The sequence below is a fragment of the Vicia villosa genome, unplaced genomic scaffold (genome assembly GCF_029867415.1).
Source record: "Vicia villosa cultivar HV-30 ecotype Madison, WI unplaced genomic scaffold, Vvil1.0 ctg.001020F_1_1, whole genome shotgun sequence".
In the NCBI taxonomy this organism is placed as follows: Eukaryota; Viridiplantae; Streptophyta; class Magnoliopsida; order Fabales; family Fabaceae; genus Vicia; species Vicia villosa.
This window is the reverse complement of record NW_026705450.1, coordinates 55,351-67,783: the sequence shown is the minus strand read 5'-3', so window position 1 is coordinate 67,783 and position 12,433 is coordinate 55,351. Positions and strand designations below refer to the sequence as shown.

The window sequence follows — 12,433 nt, the reverse complement described above, 5'->3', positions numbered from 1 at the left end:
ATGGCAGTCTCTCAAGAAGACATTGCTTATGAGATATTTTCTTGGTTACCCGCAAAAATCATTTTTAAATTTAAATTAACTTGCACTTCATTTTCTAAATTTCCAGAAGAATCTCCTTTCAAAACAAAGCAATCTTGTAATTTGTTAGGGATGAGTGATGCATGTTTCTTCCTCCAACATGATCAAATTAGTCAGAGATATCAAAAAAGGATTGAGTTGCACCATTTACCTAAAGAGCAACAACTTTCTGGTGTTCCTAACAATGTTTTAACGTTCCTATCAAACTCAGCTTGTATTCTAGCTTCTAGTAATGGTTTGCTTCTTTGTCATACCATTAATGAAGATCCAATTGAATTGTTTATTTGCAATCCAATTACAAAGTCTTGCTTTTTCATTCCTTCTCCTGAGTCATTTAGAAAAATCCATAACTTTTCTACTATAAATGTCATGTTAGATTGTTCTAACAGCTCTTCTTCTAATGACTATTTCATATTTCTTTTAGAAAACACAGCAGAATGGTCACCAACCAGTTATGCATGCAATATATATCATGGAAAACAAGGCGTGTGGAAATCAATGGAAAACAACTTTTTAAGTGGTGGTAGGAATATGAAATTTGACATGCCGGTGTTTTACAATGGAGCCGTTCACTTCATCTCAGATTGCTCAGATTACTTTATGAGACCGAGTCCTTTTTTTAAGCCTTACATAATGTCTTATGATTTGGAAAAAGGAACTTCAACTATTCTTAAATTGCCGAGGGAAGCTATAAAAGGTTTTCACATCGAGTGTGACATGGGCATATTTAATTGGGGTAAAGTGACAAGTTTCAATAGTTCTATTTGTTTAGTGAAATTAAGAAAGTCTGTTTTTTCCATTTGGATTTTAAAAGATTACAACTCATGTTCATGGAAAAAGATTTTGAAGGTGAGAGCGAATGCATTGGGGTTAGAAGAGAAAGATGCTCATGTTACCGGATTTACTGTCATGAACGGCAATATTTTAATTTTTTCTACTGAACACAAGATTTATAGTTGTGGTTTGGATGAAGAAACATTCATGATGGTTGAAGAAATAGGCTCACACAATTGTGGATCTAATCCTCACTTTCTTTCTTACTCAAACACTCTTCGTTCGTGTGGGACTAATGCTCAAACCATGCCTTGCTAGAAACAAATGATGTATGCTGGCCAAATTTAGTAGATTATTAGGATTTTTGTGAAGTTGTAAATTGTAATATCGATATTTCATTTAATAAAACTCAGAGCATTAGTTATTAATTTTGAATTTATTATAGTTATTGTCTTTGATACATGCAAGAGTCAATAGGATAGTGAGGACTGCAATTGGAAGAATATCATCACAACACAATAGTGATTAAGTTTATATAAAATCTTCTAAATTAACATTTTAGTTTATGAAATTCATTTACTCATCTTAATGGTTAATAAGGATGTACTCAATGACCTCAAATGAAGAAGAGCATGAAAGTTATTGGCGAGAAGCACCTAGTCCTGAATGTTGTTCCTATTCCATCCATCCAAAGAAAGATAGTTAGAAACAGCTGGACATATATGAATCATAGGTGCCATAAGATTCATATCAGAAATTATGTCGTCATAAGCACTTAAAGAGTTGCATTGCTTTCCATTCTGAATCCTGATTTAGTACCTTAAGGCACACATCTTGACTGCAAGATCCTAATCTACAATATTTTCTTCCACTAAGACTTGAGTCTGATTGCCTGAAGTCCCCAACTTGAATCTGATTGCCAATGTAGAATTGGTTATCTGATGAAAGTAATGGGCCTTTAACAGCTGCCTCAATAAACAGATTAACCAGAGATGCTCCCTTGGCTCAATCTTCACTTGCTTTAAAATTACCTTCGCCGGCTAAAGATATGTTACAAATATCATACACACAATATTACTGAATGATTAAAAATATTCACTTCTCTTATCATTTAAAATATATTTTGTTGAAAAATATATATTTTAAACTTGTATTATAAGATAATTTTTATATGATGACATATATCAGATGTGCATAATTCCAAATAAAATGTCATCAAATAATATTTCATTATTCAACTTGAAAACTATACAAGGGTGAAAACCACATTATATAGTGGTAAAAGCAGTAACGGTAATGTGCTAGTTATGCGGAGAAAAATGAAACAGAATTAATGTATAGCATAATTATTATTTGTTACTCCCCCACAAGCAGGACTATGGATGGAAAGAAGTCCTAGCTTGCTAAGAAATGATGAAAAAGTCGGGCCCGGAAGAGGTTTAGTTAGGACATCAGCTAGCTGGGCAGAAGATGGAATAGGGAAGAGTTTGATGATGCCATTTTCCAGTTTTTCACGGATGAGGTGGCAGTCAATTTCAATGTGCTTTGATCTTTCATGGAAGGTTGGATTGTGTGCGAGATAGACAGCGGAACGGTTGTCGCAATAGATTGAAGTTGGTTTCTCAAATTGAATGCCAAGGTCTTTGAACAGATAATGTAGCCATTGGATTTCACATGTGAGAGCAGCGAGAGCGCGGTACTCAGCTTCAGAACTGGATCTGGACACTGTAGTTTGCTTTTTGGATTTCCAGGAAATGAGTGATTTGCCTAGAAAGACTGCGAAACCCGTAGTAGAACGTCTTGTGGTTGGACAAGTTGCCCAATCACTATCTGCAAAACCAGAAAGTGTAAAATTAGAAGATGTCGGGTAAAACAATCCTTGTGCAGGATTGGATTTTAAATATTGGAGAATACGACGTGCAGCTTGGAAGTGAGTGTCAGTGGGGCTAGCCACAAACTGACTCAATTGTTGAACTGCAAATGAAATGTCAGGACGTGTGGTTGTTAAATAAATTAATTGCCCTATTATTCGTCGATATTGGGTAGGGTCATGATAAATTTCGGAAGCAGCAGCAGACAGTTTAATGGAAAGATTGTATGGAGTAGGGGAAGGTTTTGAAGCTAACATACCTGTGTTGTTTAGAAGATCGAGAGTGTAATTTCGTTGATTTAATAAAATACCTGAAGAGGAGCGAGCTACTTCAAGACCAAGAAAGTATCGTAAGGGACCTAAGTCCTTGATACGAAACTTGTGATTGAGAATAGCTTTGACATGTGTGATTTCATTGAAGTTGTCACCTGCTAACACAATATCATCTACGTATACAAGTAAGGCAGTTAAAGTGGAAGAATCATGTTTAATGAAAAGTGAATAGTCAGCATGAGAGTGAGAATAGCCTAAAGATAGTAAAACATCAGATAATTTAGAGTACCATTGTCTGCTGGCCTGTTTGAGGCCATATAAACTTTTGTTAAGTTTGCAGACTTTGGTATGTGGAGATGAGTGAGTAAGTTTGTAACCTTGAGGAATTGTCATGTAAACTTCCTCATTTAAATCTCCATGGAGAAAGGCGTTATTGACATCGAGTTGCTCGAGATGCCAATGCTTTATAGAGGCCAAGGATAGAAGTGTTCTTACAGTGGTTAACTTAGCTACGGGGGAGAAAGTATCGAAGTAGTCAATGCCTTCTTGTTGGGTGTATCCCTTTGCCACAAGACGTGCTTTGTACCTGTCAATACTACCATCAGCGAGATATTTGATACGGTAGACCCATTTACAACCAATTGGGGATTTGTTTGGAGGGAGGTCAACAATTGTCCAAGTTTTTGTTTGTTCTAGAGCTTGTAATTCTGATTGCATAGCTGTCAGCCAACATTCATGTTTGCAAGCTTGGTTGTATGTGGTTGGTTCGGTGGCAGAAGAGATGGAAAGGCAAAAGTTTTTGAAGTTCTTGTTGCAATTGTTGTAGTTGAGGACCGAGGAAAGAGGGAACTTGGGACTGATTTTAGGGAAGGTAGTAGTGTTGTTTATGATGTTGCAGTGATAGTCATTTAAGTAAGAGGGTTGCTTGGTTATCCTTGTGGATTTTCTTTGTGGTGCAGGTGGGGGATTAGCGGTTGTAGGAGGGATATTTGTGTTGGGATTAGGGTCTGTAAGAGGGATATTGGGGCTGGTATTAGGGGCTGGAGGAGGGTGATTGGGGCTGGGATTAGTAATAGGGGAAGGGGGTGTATTGGGAGGAGTTTGGGGTAGTTGATTGTGAAGAGGTTCAAGGTCAGTATCAGTAGGATTTAAGGTGGAGATAGGGGGCAAGGGTCGATGGTCATGAGTCTTGGAAAAAGGGTAAATGAGTTCATAGAAGGTGACATTCCTGGAAACAAGAAATTTGTTAGTCACGAGATCATATAAAAAGTAACCTTTGGTGCCGTCTCGATACCCTAGAAAAACAGAGTTGTGAGATCTATAGTCAAATTTAGTCCTATTCTGTAAAAGGGTTGAGGTGTAAGCGAGGCAACCAAAACTTTTGAAAGTTGAGTAATCCGGTTGTTTGTTATAAAGTAAAAAATAAGGTGTTGTATTGTTTAAAAGAGGTGACGGTAAACGGTTAATTAAGTGGGTGGCATGAGTGACAGAGAAATGCCAAAAAGATTTAGGTAGATTGGCTTGGAATAGAAGGGATCTTGCAACGTTTAGGATATGTTGATGTTTCCTCTCAACAATACCATTTTGTTGAGGGCATTCAACACAAGTCCTTTGATGCAAGATTCCGTTGGTTTTATAAAAATCATGCATTAGAAATTCCTGGCCATTGTCACTACGTAAGCATTTAAGGGTAGTGGAAAACTGATTTTTGATAAATGAAATAAAATTGGTTAAATGTTTTCTAGTTTCGCTCTTTTGAGTCATTAGGATAACCCAAGTAAAACGCGTATAGTCATCCACAAGGGTTAAGAAAAAACGATGGTTGTGGATGGAAGGTGTTGAGTATGGCCCCCAAATGTCAGCATGCAGAACATCAAAAGGTCTAGAAGAATTACTAGTGCTATCATTATACGGTAAACGTTTTTGCTTAGATAGATGACAAAAATGACAAGGCAATTCTTTATTGAAATTGTAAGAGATATCAGAACATTGTTTAGCAAGAATTTTATGAACAGAAGGGGAAGGGTGTCCTAATCGTCTATGCCATAGAATAGAAGTAGAATCAGAAACATTATTGCTACTAAAGGAGGGTAAAGGGTGAGTAGGAGTGGCCTGAGCTTGAAGCACATATAAGTCTCCATATCGCTCAGCTAAACCAATCGTCCTCGTTGAGTTTTTCTGCAAAATGAAACAGTCTTTATTAGTGAAAGTCAAGGTACAAGTAGAAGAATCTATAAGTTTAGTAGCAGAAATTAAGTTGACATGAAACGTGGGAATGTAATAAACATCATATAAAATTAAGGAATTTGAGAGGTGTACAGTGCCTGCAATGTTAGTTGAGACAGTGGTTCCATTAGGAAGTTTAAGATAAATAGTAGGAACTACAGAGTGAAATTGAAAATTGTGTAAATTAGGTGTGATGTGATGAGTAGCACCTGTATCGATTACCCAGTATACAGGTGGCTTACCATCTTTTGAAGTAGTAATAGAGTTCACATTAGGGAGGGTAGCACCATCTTGAGGGCATCCATTAGGGATAGGAGCAGGAGAGATTTGATGTTGTTGTAGGAGCTGAAGTATTTGGTTGTATTGGTGTTGAATGGAAGCCAAAGATTGTTCTGGAGGAGAGGTGATAGTGTGATCGCTGGAGCTGGATTCTGCAGCATGATTGATAGAAGGCTTAGGACTTTTGTAGTGGTAACCTGGGGGATAACCATGTTTCATGAAACATGTATCCACAGTGTGATTGTGACGACCGCAGTGAGTACAAGTGCGTGGGGGAAAATTGCCACGACCTGGGGATGTTCTGCCACGACCACGAGATGAAGCTCCCCCAAAGGCAGTAGTAGGGTGAAAAGCCATCGCCATCGAAGAGATATCAGTGGAGTCAGAGAGAGGCACATGAGATCTGCGTTCTTGACCTAAGACCATGGAGAAGGTTTTCTCCAAAGAGGGAATGGGTTCTAGAAGAAATATTTGAGAACGAACCGTTGCGAAAGAATCAGTGAGGCCTTTGAGGAATTTGAGAACACGATCTTGGTCTTTGTATTTCCGAAGATCAGTAGCAGCTCCACATGTGCAGGGGATGGCGCAAGTGCAATCACGTGTTGGACGAAGCGAATCGATTTGTTCCCAAATTGAGGTGAGTTTAGTGAAATATGTTGAAACGTCTAGGGTTCCTTGATGGAGGTTGGAGAGGTCATCTTGCAGATCTGAAACTTTGAAAATGTCACCTTGAGCAAATCTTGTTTCCAAATTTTTCCAAACAGCATGAGCTTGATCGATCCAGAGAATTGATTGAGCAATGTTTTCTGATATAGAACGTTGAAGCCATGAGAGGACCATGTTGTTGCAGCGGAGCCATGGATCGTGCAAGAGGTGACCTTGAGCAGGTTGAACAAAGGTTCCGTCGATAAAACGAAGTTTGTTCTTTGAAATTAGGGCAACTCTCATCGATCTTGACCAAGAAATGTAATTGCTATGATCAAGAGGGGGTGTGACGAGGGTGAGGGAAGGGTTTTCATTGGGGTGAAGGTAATAAGGGTTTGAGGGATTGGTGGCGAAATCAGAAAAGGGGATTTCTGCCATTGGAGAAGGTTAGTGTTCTGTGAGGGAAGAATTTTGAGGAGAAGATGACGATGAGGAGAAAGGCTAGGAGAGAGAGAGAGAGAAAGGATTTTGAGATCGTGGATCTTGATAAGATCACGTGGAGAGAGAGAGAAAGTATTGTGAGGCTGATACCATATCAGATGTGCATAATTCCAAATAAAATGTCATCAAATAATATTTCATTATTCAACTTGAAAACTATACAAGGGTGAAAACCACATTATATAGTGGTAAAAGCAGTAACGGTAATGTGCTAGTTATGCGGAGAAAAATGAAACAGAATTAATGTATAGCATAATTATTATTTGTTAACATAGGTTAATATTCACTTCTCTTATCTTTTAAAATACATTTTGTTAAAAAATATATATTTTAAACTTCTATTATAAGATAATTTATATATGATGACATTGTAACACTCTTCTAAAACCCTGCGGAATATCAAATAAAATTCAGAGTAAAACATAAAAAGGGTATTACAACTTCATAATATTAAAAACAATAAACCGTGTCATGCATTAGGGGAAACATCAACACATATTATTCAGTAAATATGTAAACACAGCGGAAAATACTTCAACAACTGAATAATATAAATAATCGGTATTCACACCAAAATTCACCGATTCAAACCAACAAAACATTATTCTAACATAAGAAATAATCCATCAAACAAATACTAAAATAAACGTCTCCCAGTGTTACAAGACCAGAGCATGACACCGACACAACCGAACTAAACGAAGTAACTATACGAGTTATCCTCACCAAGCACAAGCCGCTACTCCTTAATCTGAAAAATGTCAACAGTAAAGGTGAGTCTCATTTACAATTAATCAATGTTATAAATCCATAAATAACAATACATCATGCATATTATTCACCCAATCGAACATATTCAGGTATTCAACAATGGTACATCAAACACACCAATTAAGTCAATTACAACACATTATAACATTGGACATCTTCCATTCATGTTATAATCTTACACACAACCTAATGCAATGCAACTACATGCATGTGGTTCCAATCTATGGGATTAACCCATCTCACCGATCCACCATCGTCAAGGATACGGCTACCTCCACTCACCAATTCCACACAATGGGAATTAGCTACCGCTCATCCAACACCACCAGGATACAGCCACAATTATGACTATGTATGCATGCATCACCTATCGCATGCTAATCATCAACACCAACAACAATCATGGATAATGTATTCACACCTCAACATAGTCCAAACAATCACAGTATATAGTTCACACCAGGCACAATAGTTCATCACAACCATATTGTCACAGCACATCCACATTGTCACATTTATCTGTTTATGCATACAGTGTACGATACAATACCAAGAACTTAAATCGAGGCATTTAAAATAAAGCCAACTACTATTCCAACACATCATTCAGTATTATAAAATATTTTATTAGCTTCACGATGCTCAAAACGGTACTCAAAACGGATAAAAGGTTTAAAAGATATGAGTTTTATAAAATACTTTATTTTTCAAAAACAGACAGCGATAACCGGTTACCTCAATCCAAGTAACCGGTTACCGCATCTGGCAGAAACCTTTATTCTAAAAACGTTCAGTGGTAACTAGTTACCTCACTTCAAGTAACCGGTTACTACCTCCCAGACAGCAACAATAACACATTTTCAAATAGCAGTAACCAGTTACTGCATCTCAAGTAACCGGTTACTTCACAACAAATAGAAATTCCTTGTTGACGTAACTCAGGTAATCGGTTACCACCCCCAGGTAACTGGTTACCTCGTACCTGCAGCCCTCAAAACACAGTTTTACATCATCCAACCATTTCTATTTCCACCCAATTCGTACCAAAACGATTCAAACACAAAAACAACACCATAATTCATGTTATAACACAACATTAACATGTTTGGGGAACCAATTAACACCATATACAAACACTATCATTCCAATTCATCAAATCTTCCCAAAACTCCAAAATTTCCCAAAACCTAACATATCTCAATCGAATCAAACAACATACAATCAATCCTACTACTCATGAATCGATAAAAGAGATTAATCGGAAGAGCCCCCCCTTACCTTAGAGTTTGGTTTGGTTCTTCCCCTTCCTATGCTCTTCAGCTCTTTCACGTTCTTCTCTTTTCTCCAAAATGCTCATTCTCTTCTATTTTTCCAATTCCCTCTGTTGTACTTCTTTTATGAAAAATAGACTAACTTAGTAAAAGGCTCAACAATTGACACCCCCTTTTTACTAACTACGACTCTGGCCCAATAATCTTATTCCCATAATTCTTCCAAATTTTAATTTAATCCCCGAATAATTAATTAAATTCAAATAATTAAATTAAAAATTCAATTAAATTAGTTTACGAAATTACGGGTGTTACAATGACATCGGTTATATAACAGAAGATTTTAACAATATATAGAAGTTAAAATTTGAGTAACTACTAAAAACTTCACTATTTAGTGATCAATATTTATCTGATAAGGCTATCTCTGAGTGAAGATTCTTTTAAAAGTAAAAAAAAAACGAAAGAATTATATAATGTAATAAATGCATTGAATAATTTAATGATATATTTTATTAGGGTTGGTGAAACGGGTCCGGCCCGTTGGACATGTATGTTTTGTCCGCATTTTTCTGCGGGACGAGCCAAGATTTTAGTCTTGCAACATCTAATACATCTGCCCCGTTTTATTTTTGGTGTACAGACTTTTACATAAAATTTTACATTTTTAGACCTAATAGATATAAAGGCTGCGATCATTCTCCACCCCGTCCTATTTTTTACGGGAAAAATTTTAGACACACCCTTAATTATGTTTTTCCTTCTTTATGCTATCGATTTTCATCCATTTAATATACAATAATTCTCAAACAATGACATATAAATAATGCTTACTAATTGCATGCACACATGTTACATTCTTTCTTTTCATAGCATATGTGTGATATATTTAAAAGTTGTGAAAATTGCTATAAATTTTCAAAATATTTTTAAATATAATATGTATAAAAGTAGTACAAGAACCTAGAATTATATTGTGTATAAAAATGGTAGAAGAATCTAAAATTATTACGACAACAATCTATCATGAAATATCTAGAAAGAATTAAAATAGAGACGTCTCAAGTTTTTGGGGGCTCTGTGTAGGTTATTTATGATTCGACCATGACAAAGATTTATGAGGCCTTATTTAGTTACAGTTTAACCGTAAAATTTTCAAGGCCCTGTGCAGTAGCCCACCTTGCAAACTCTCAAAGACGGCCCTGGTGTCTTGAGCCTATAAATAGGAAATTGATATTTTATAATTCATAATCCAAGAAATCAATGTCATAGCCTTCTTTCTAAATAATTCTATTAAAGTATCTTATATCAACTATTGAAATACTAACAGTGGCATCAGAGCTACGTCCGATCATACATAAAGCGTAGTAATATTACCTATCTATTATTCCCAAATCTTTCTAACTACTTCTAAAAATTTCCCTTATACTCACTCCAATAATTTTTGTAAGCTATACATGACACCATTCAATCATCATATATTTTTATCCCAATGTTCAATTGTGAAAATCATGATTTTTGGCGTGTTTAAAAGATGACTTTTTTATCTCAAGATTTGTGGGACATATAGTAGAAGAAGGCTTCTTCGCTCCCGCAGATACTTCAGCTCTAAATGCAGCTCAAGAAAAAGAGTTGAAGAAAACTAACACTACAAAAAAACCTTGTTTAGCCAGAGATTTTTGCCAGGGGTAAAATCCATCACTAAATTAATACGTTGCTTTGCGAGGGGCAGCACCTAGCAAATAATACGAAAGAAATTTTGAATTTTAAAATAAAGCATTTGCCAGGAGCAACCCTTAGCAAATAATATAGAGTGAATTGTGAATTTCAAAATTAAGCATTTGTCAGGGGCAACGTGTAACAAATTTTTGCTTTGTCAAATTAGTCAGAGACCTTATTACGCTTATTTGTTGTGGTCATTATTACTTTGTCATTTGTGAGGGGTAGCCCCAAGCAAAATCTACTTAATTTATCATTTGTGAGGGGTAGTCCCTAGCAAATTTTGCAATAAATAATTATCCAATTCTTTCCCTAACTAGTACACACTTTCTCTTTCTCCTCTTCATTTTTTATTTCTCTTCTTTTTTCCCTTTCCCTTCCAGCAACTCTTTCTCTTCTAGAAACATTTCTCTTCAAACCTTCAACAACACTAATATTTTTAGGCCGAAGTGACTCTTGTTCCTTTGGTCAGGCCGAAGTGCCACGATGACAGGGGAAAAGATGAAAAATTGAAGGTGACAGAAGGGTTCTCCTTCAAATATTCACACCAATATTGATAAGATTTACATATGCCTAACTTGTTGGGTGAAGTTGAGACGGGGCCACCTTCAAGTAGTTGAAAACACATATCTCAAAAGCGATGAAGGGAAGGAGAACACTCAAGTATGAGAAGAGATATTCATATAAAGAGATGGTACAATTACCATACTCAATGCATATTCAGTCATCTTCACCAGGGATAATGAGACCCTAAAGCGAAGATTCCCTCTCTTCAGAGGAATCCTTATTTAGACTCCCCTCTTTGACAAAAATTAAAATATTCGAAAAGTATATGGAACCTTCTCACTGAGACATTGAGTTCACTAGGTTACTTCTCACATTATTCTGTGATTTTTTCACCACGAGGCATTAATAATATCAAGAACAAGAAGACAAAATTTAAGAGGAGAAAATAAGTAACCGCTCAAGAATAGAATGGAGAGGAAAGAGATGTCTAAAAGGGAAGTGACTCTAGTTATTTCTATACTTATGTATTGGCAGTATAGAAGAAAGGTGTCCTATCAACAATCACGTTTCTCGCACGTAACACTCAAGTGTTTCAGCTTCCAAGAATGATCATAATTACGCCTTCGAATAGACGTTTGACGTTCCAAACATTAGAAGCATGAAGAAGGGTGGTCGATAGTCGAGGACGAAATTCTCCAAACCCTCACTATGATATTCAAGCACGAGGGTTTTGGGGAAACTTTTCTGGCCGTGCACACATTTCTCAATCGTACTTCTAGAATCTCCTCCCGACTACTCGACTATCATGTGTTTCGCTGCAGGAGATGTACACCTCAAGCACATCTAAAGGTTCTCCTGATCCCACGCCTGAAAGATAGCGAGGTCGTTTTTCTTCTCTCTTATATATAAGAAATGACACCATTTAAAATAATAAATCTCAAACACAATTTTAATGCTCTATACTCTTCCATATATTTTGAGCGTTTAAGTGTTAACCTTGCAGAGACACCTCCGCTCTGCCGCATTAGAAGCTCTACTCCGCCGTAGCTTCTGCTTCTTTATTTCTACTTCTAGAACGGCACAATAATAATTATTATTATTTGAATGGTTGATTTAATTTTTTTTAAGTCTTTCTAAATTTAGAATTAAGTATTTGAATTTTTTGTTAAATATTAAATTAAGGAGTGGATGATAATTTCAAAAGTAACAAACTTTTAGAGTAATTGTATATTATAGTAGAAAAAAATAAATTAAAAAAATATATAAAAAATATAGATTATAAATAACAGAAATTTAACAAAATTGTAAGCCATTTTATTTGGTTTTTATAATTTTAACTAGTAAGAAAAGAAACCCGTGCTATCGCTCGGGTCCAGTTTGGGTTGACATTACATCTACCCGTGAATTTAAATAAGCTAATTCTAAAAATTTATTAGCCCATTTTTCCAAACCTAAAATGTATGATAGCTGCCCGTCAAATTTTAGTTTTAAAACTTTCTTATCTTATTATATCATATTT

At 36.0% G+C, this 12,433-nt stretch overlaps 2 protein-coding genes across 2 annotated transcripts; one reads left to right on the top strand and one right to left on the bottom strand.

Annotated features, from left to right (window-relative positions):
- Positions 1-1,170, top strand: LOC131632786 (F-box protein At5g07610-like). The gene has a single exon (XM_058903514.1). It carries the CDS (start codon positions 1-3, stop codon positions 1,168-1,170), a length of 1,170 nt encoding a protein of 389 aa, XP_058759497.1.
- A 4,317-nt stretch (positions 1,171-5,487) lies between these two features.
- On the bottom strand, positions 5,488-6,583 carry LOC131632785 (uncharacterized). Its single transcript, XM_058903513.1, has 2 exons — positions 5,735-6,583; positions 5,488-5,652 (listed from the first exon to the last, which is right to left on the bottom strand). Exons 1-2 carry the CDS (start codon positions 6,581-6,583, stop codon positions 5,488-5,490), a joined length of 1,014 nt encoding a protein of 337 aa, XP_058759496.1.
- Positions 6,584-12,433: the final 5,850 nt, after the last annotated feature.

What these genes read in the sequence shown, in the direction of transcription:
- LOC131632786 (XM_058903514.1), top strand. Translation starts at nt 1, where the DNA reads ATGGCAGTCTCTCAAGAAGACATTGCTTATGAGATATTTTCTTGGTTA.
- LOC131632785 (XM_058903513.1), bottom strand. Translation starts at nt 6,583, where the DNA reads ATGGCAGAAATCCCCTTTTCTGATTTCGCCACCAATCCCTCAAACCCT. An exon ending in GCGGTCGTCACAATCACACT is followed by an intron (nt 5,653 to 5,734) that starts GTGGATACATGT and finishes ATCATGCTGCAG; the next exon opens with AATCCAGCTCCAGCGATCAC.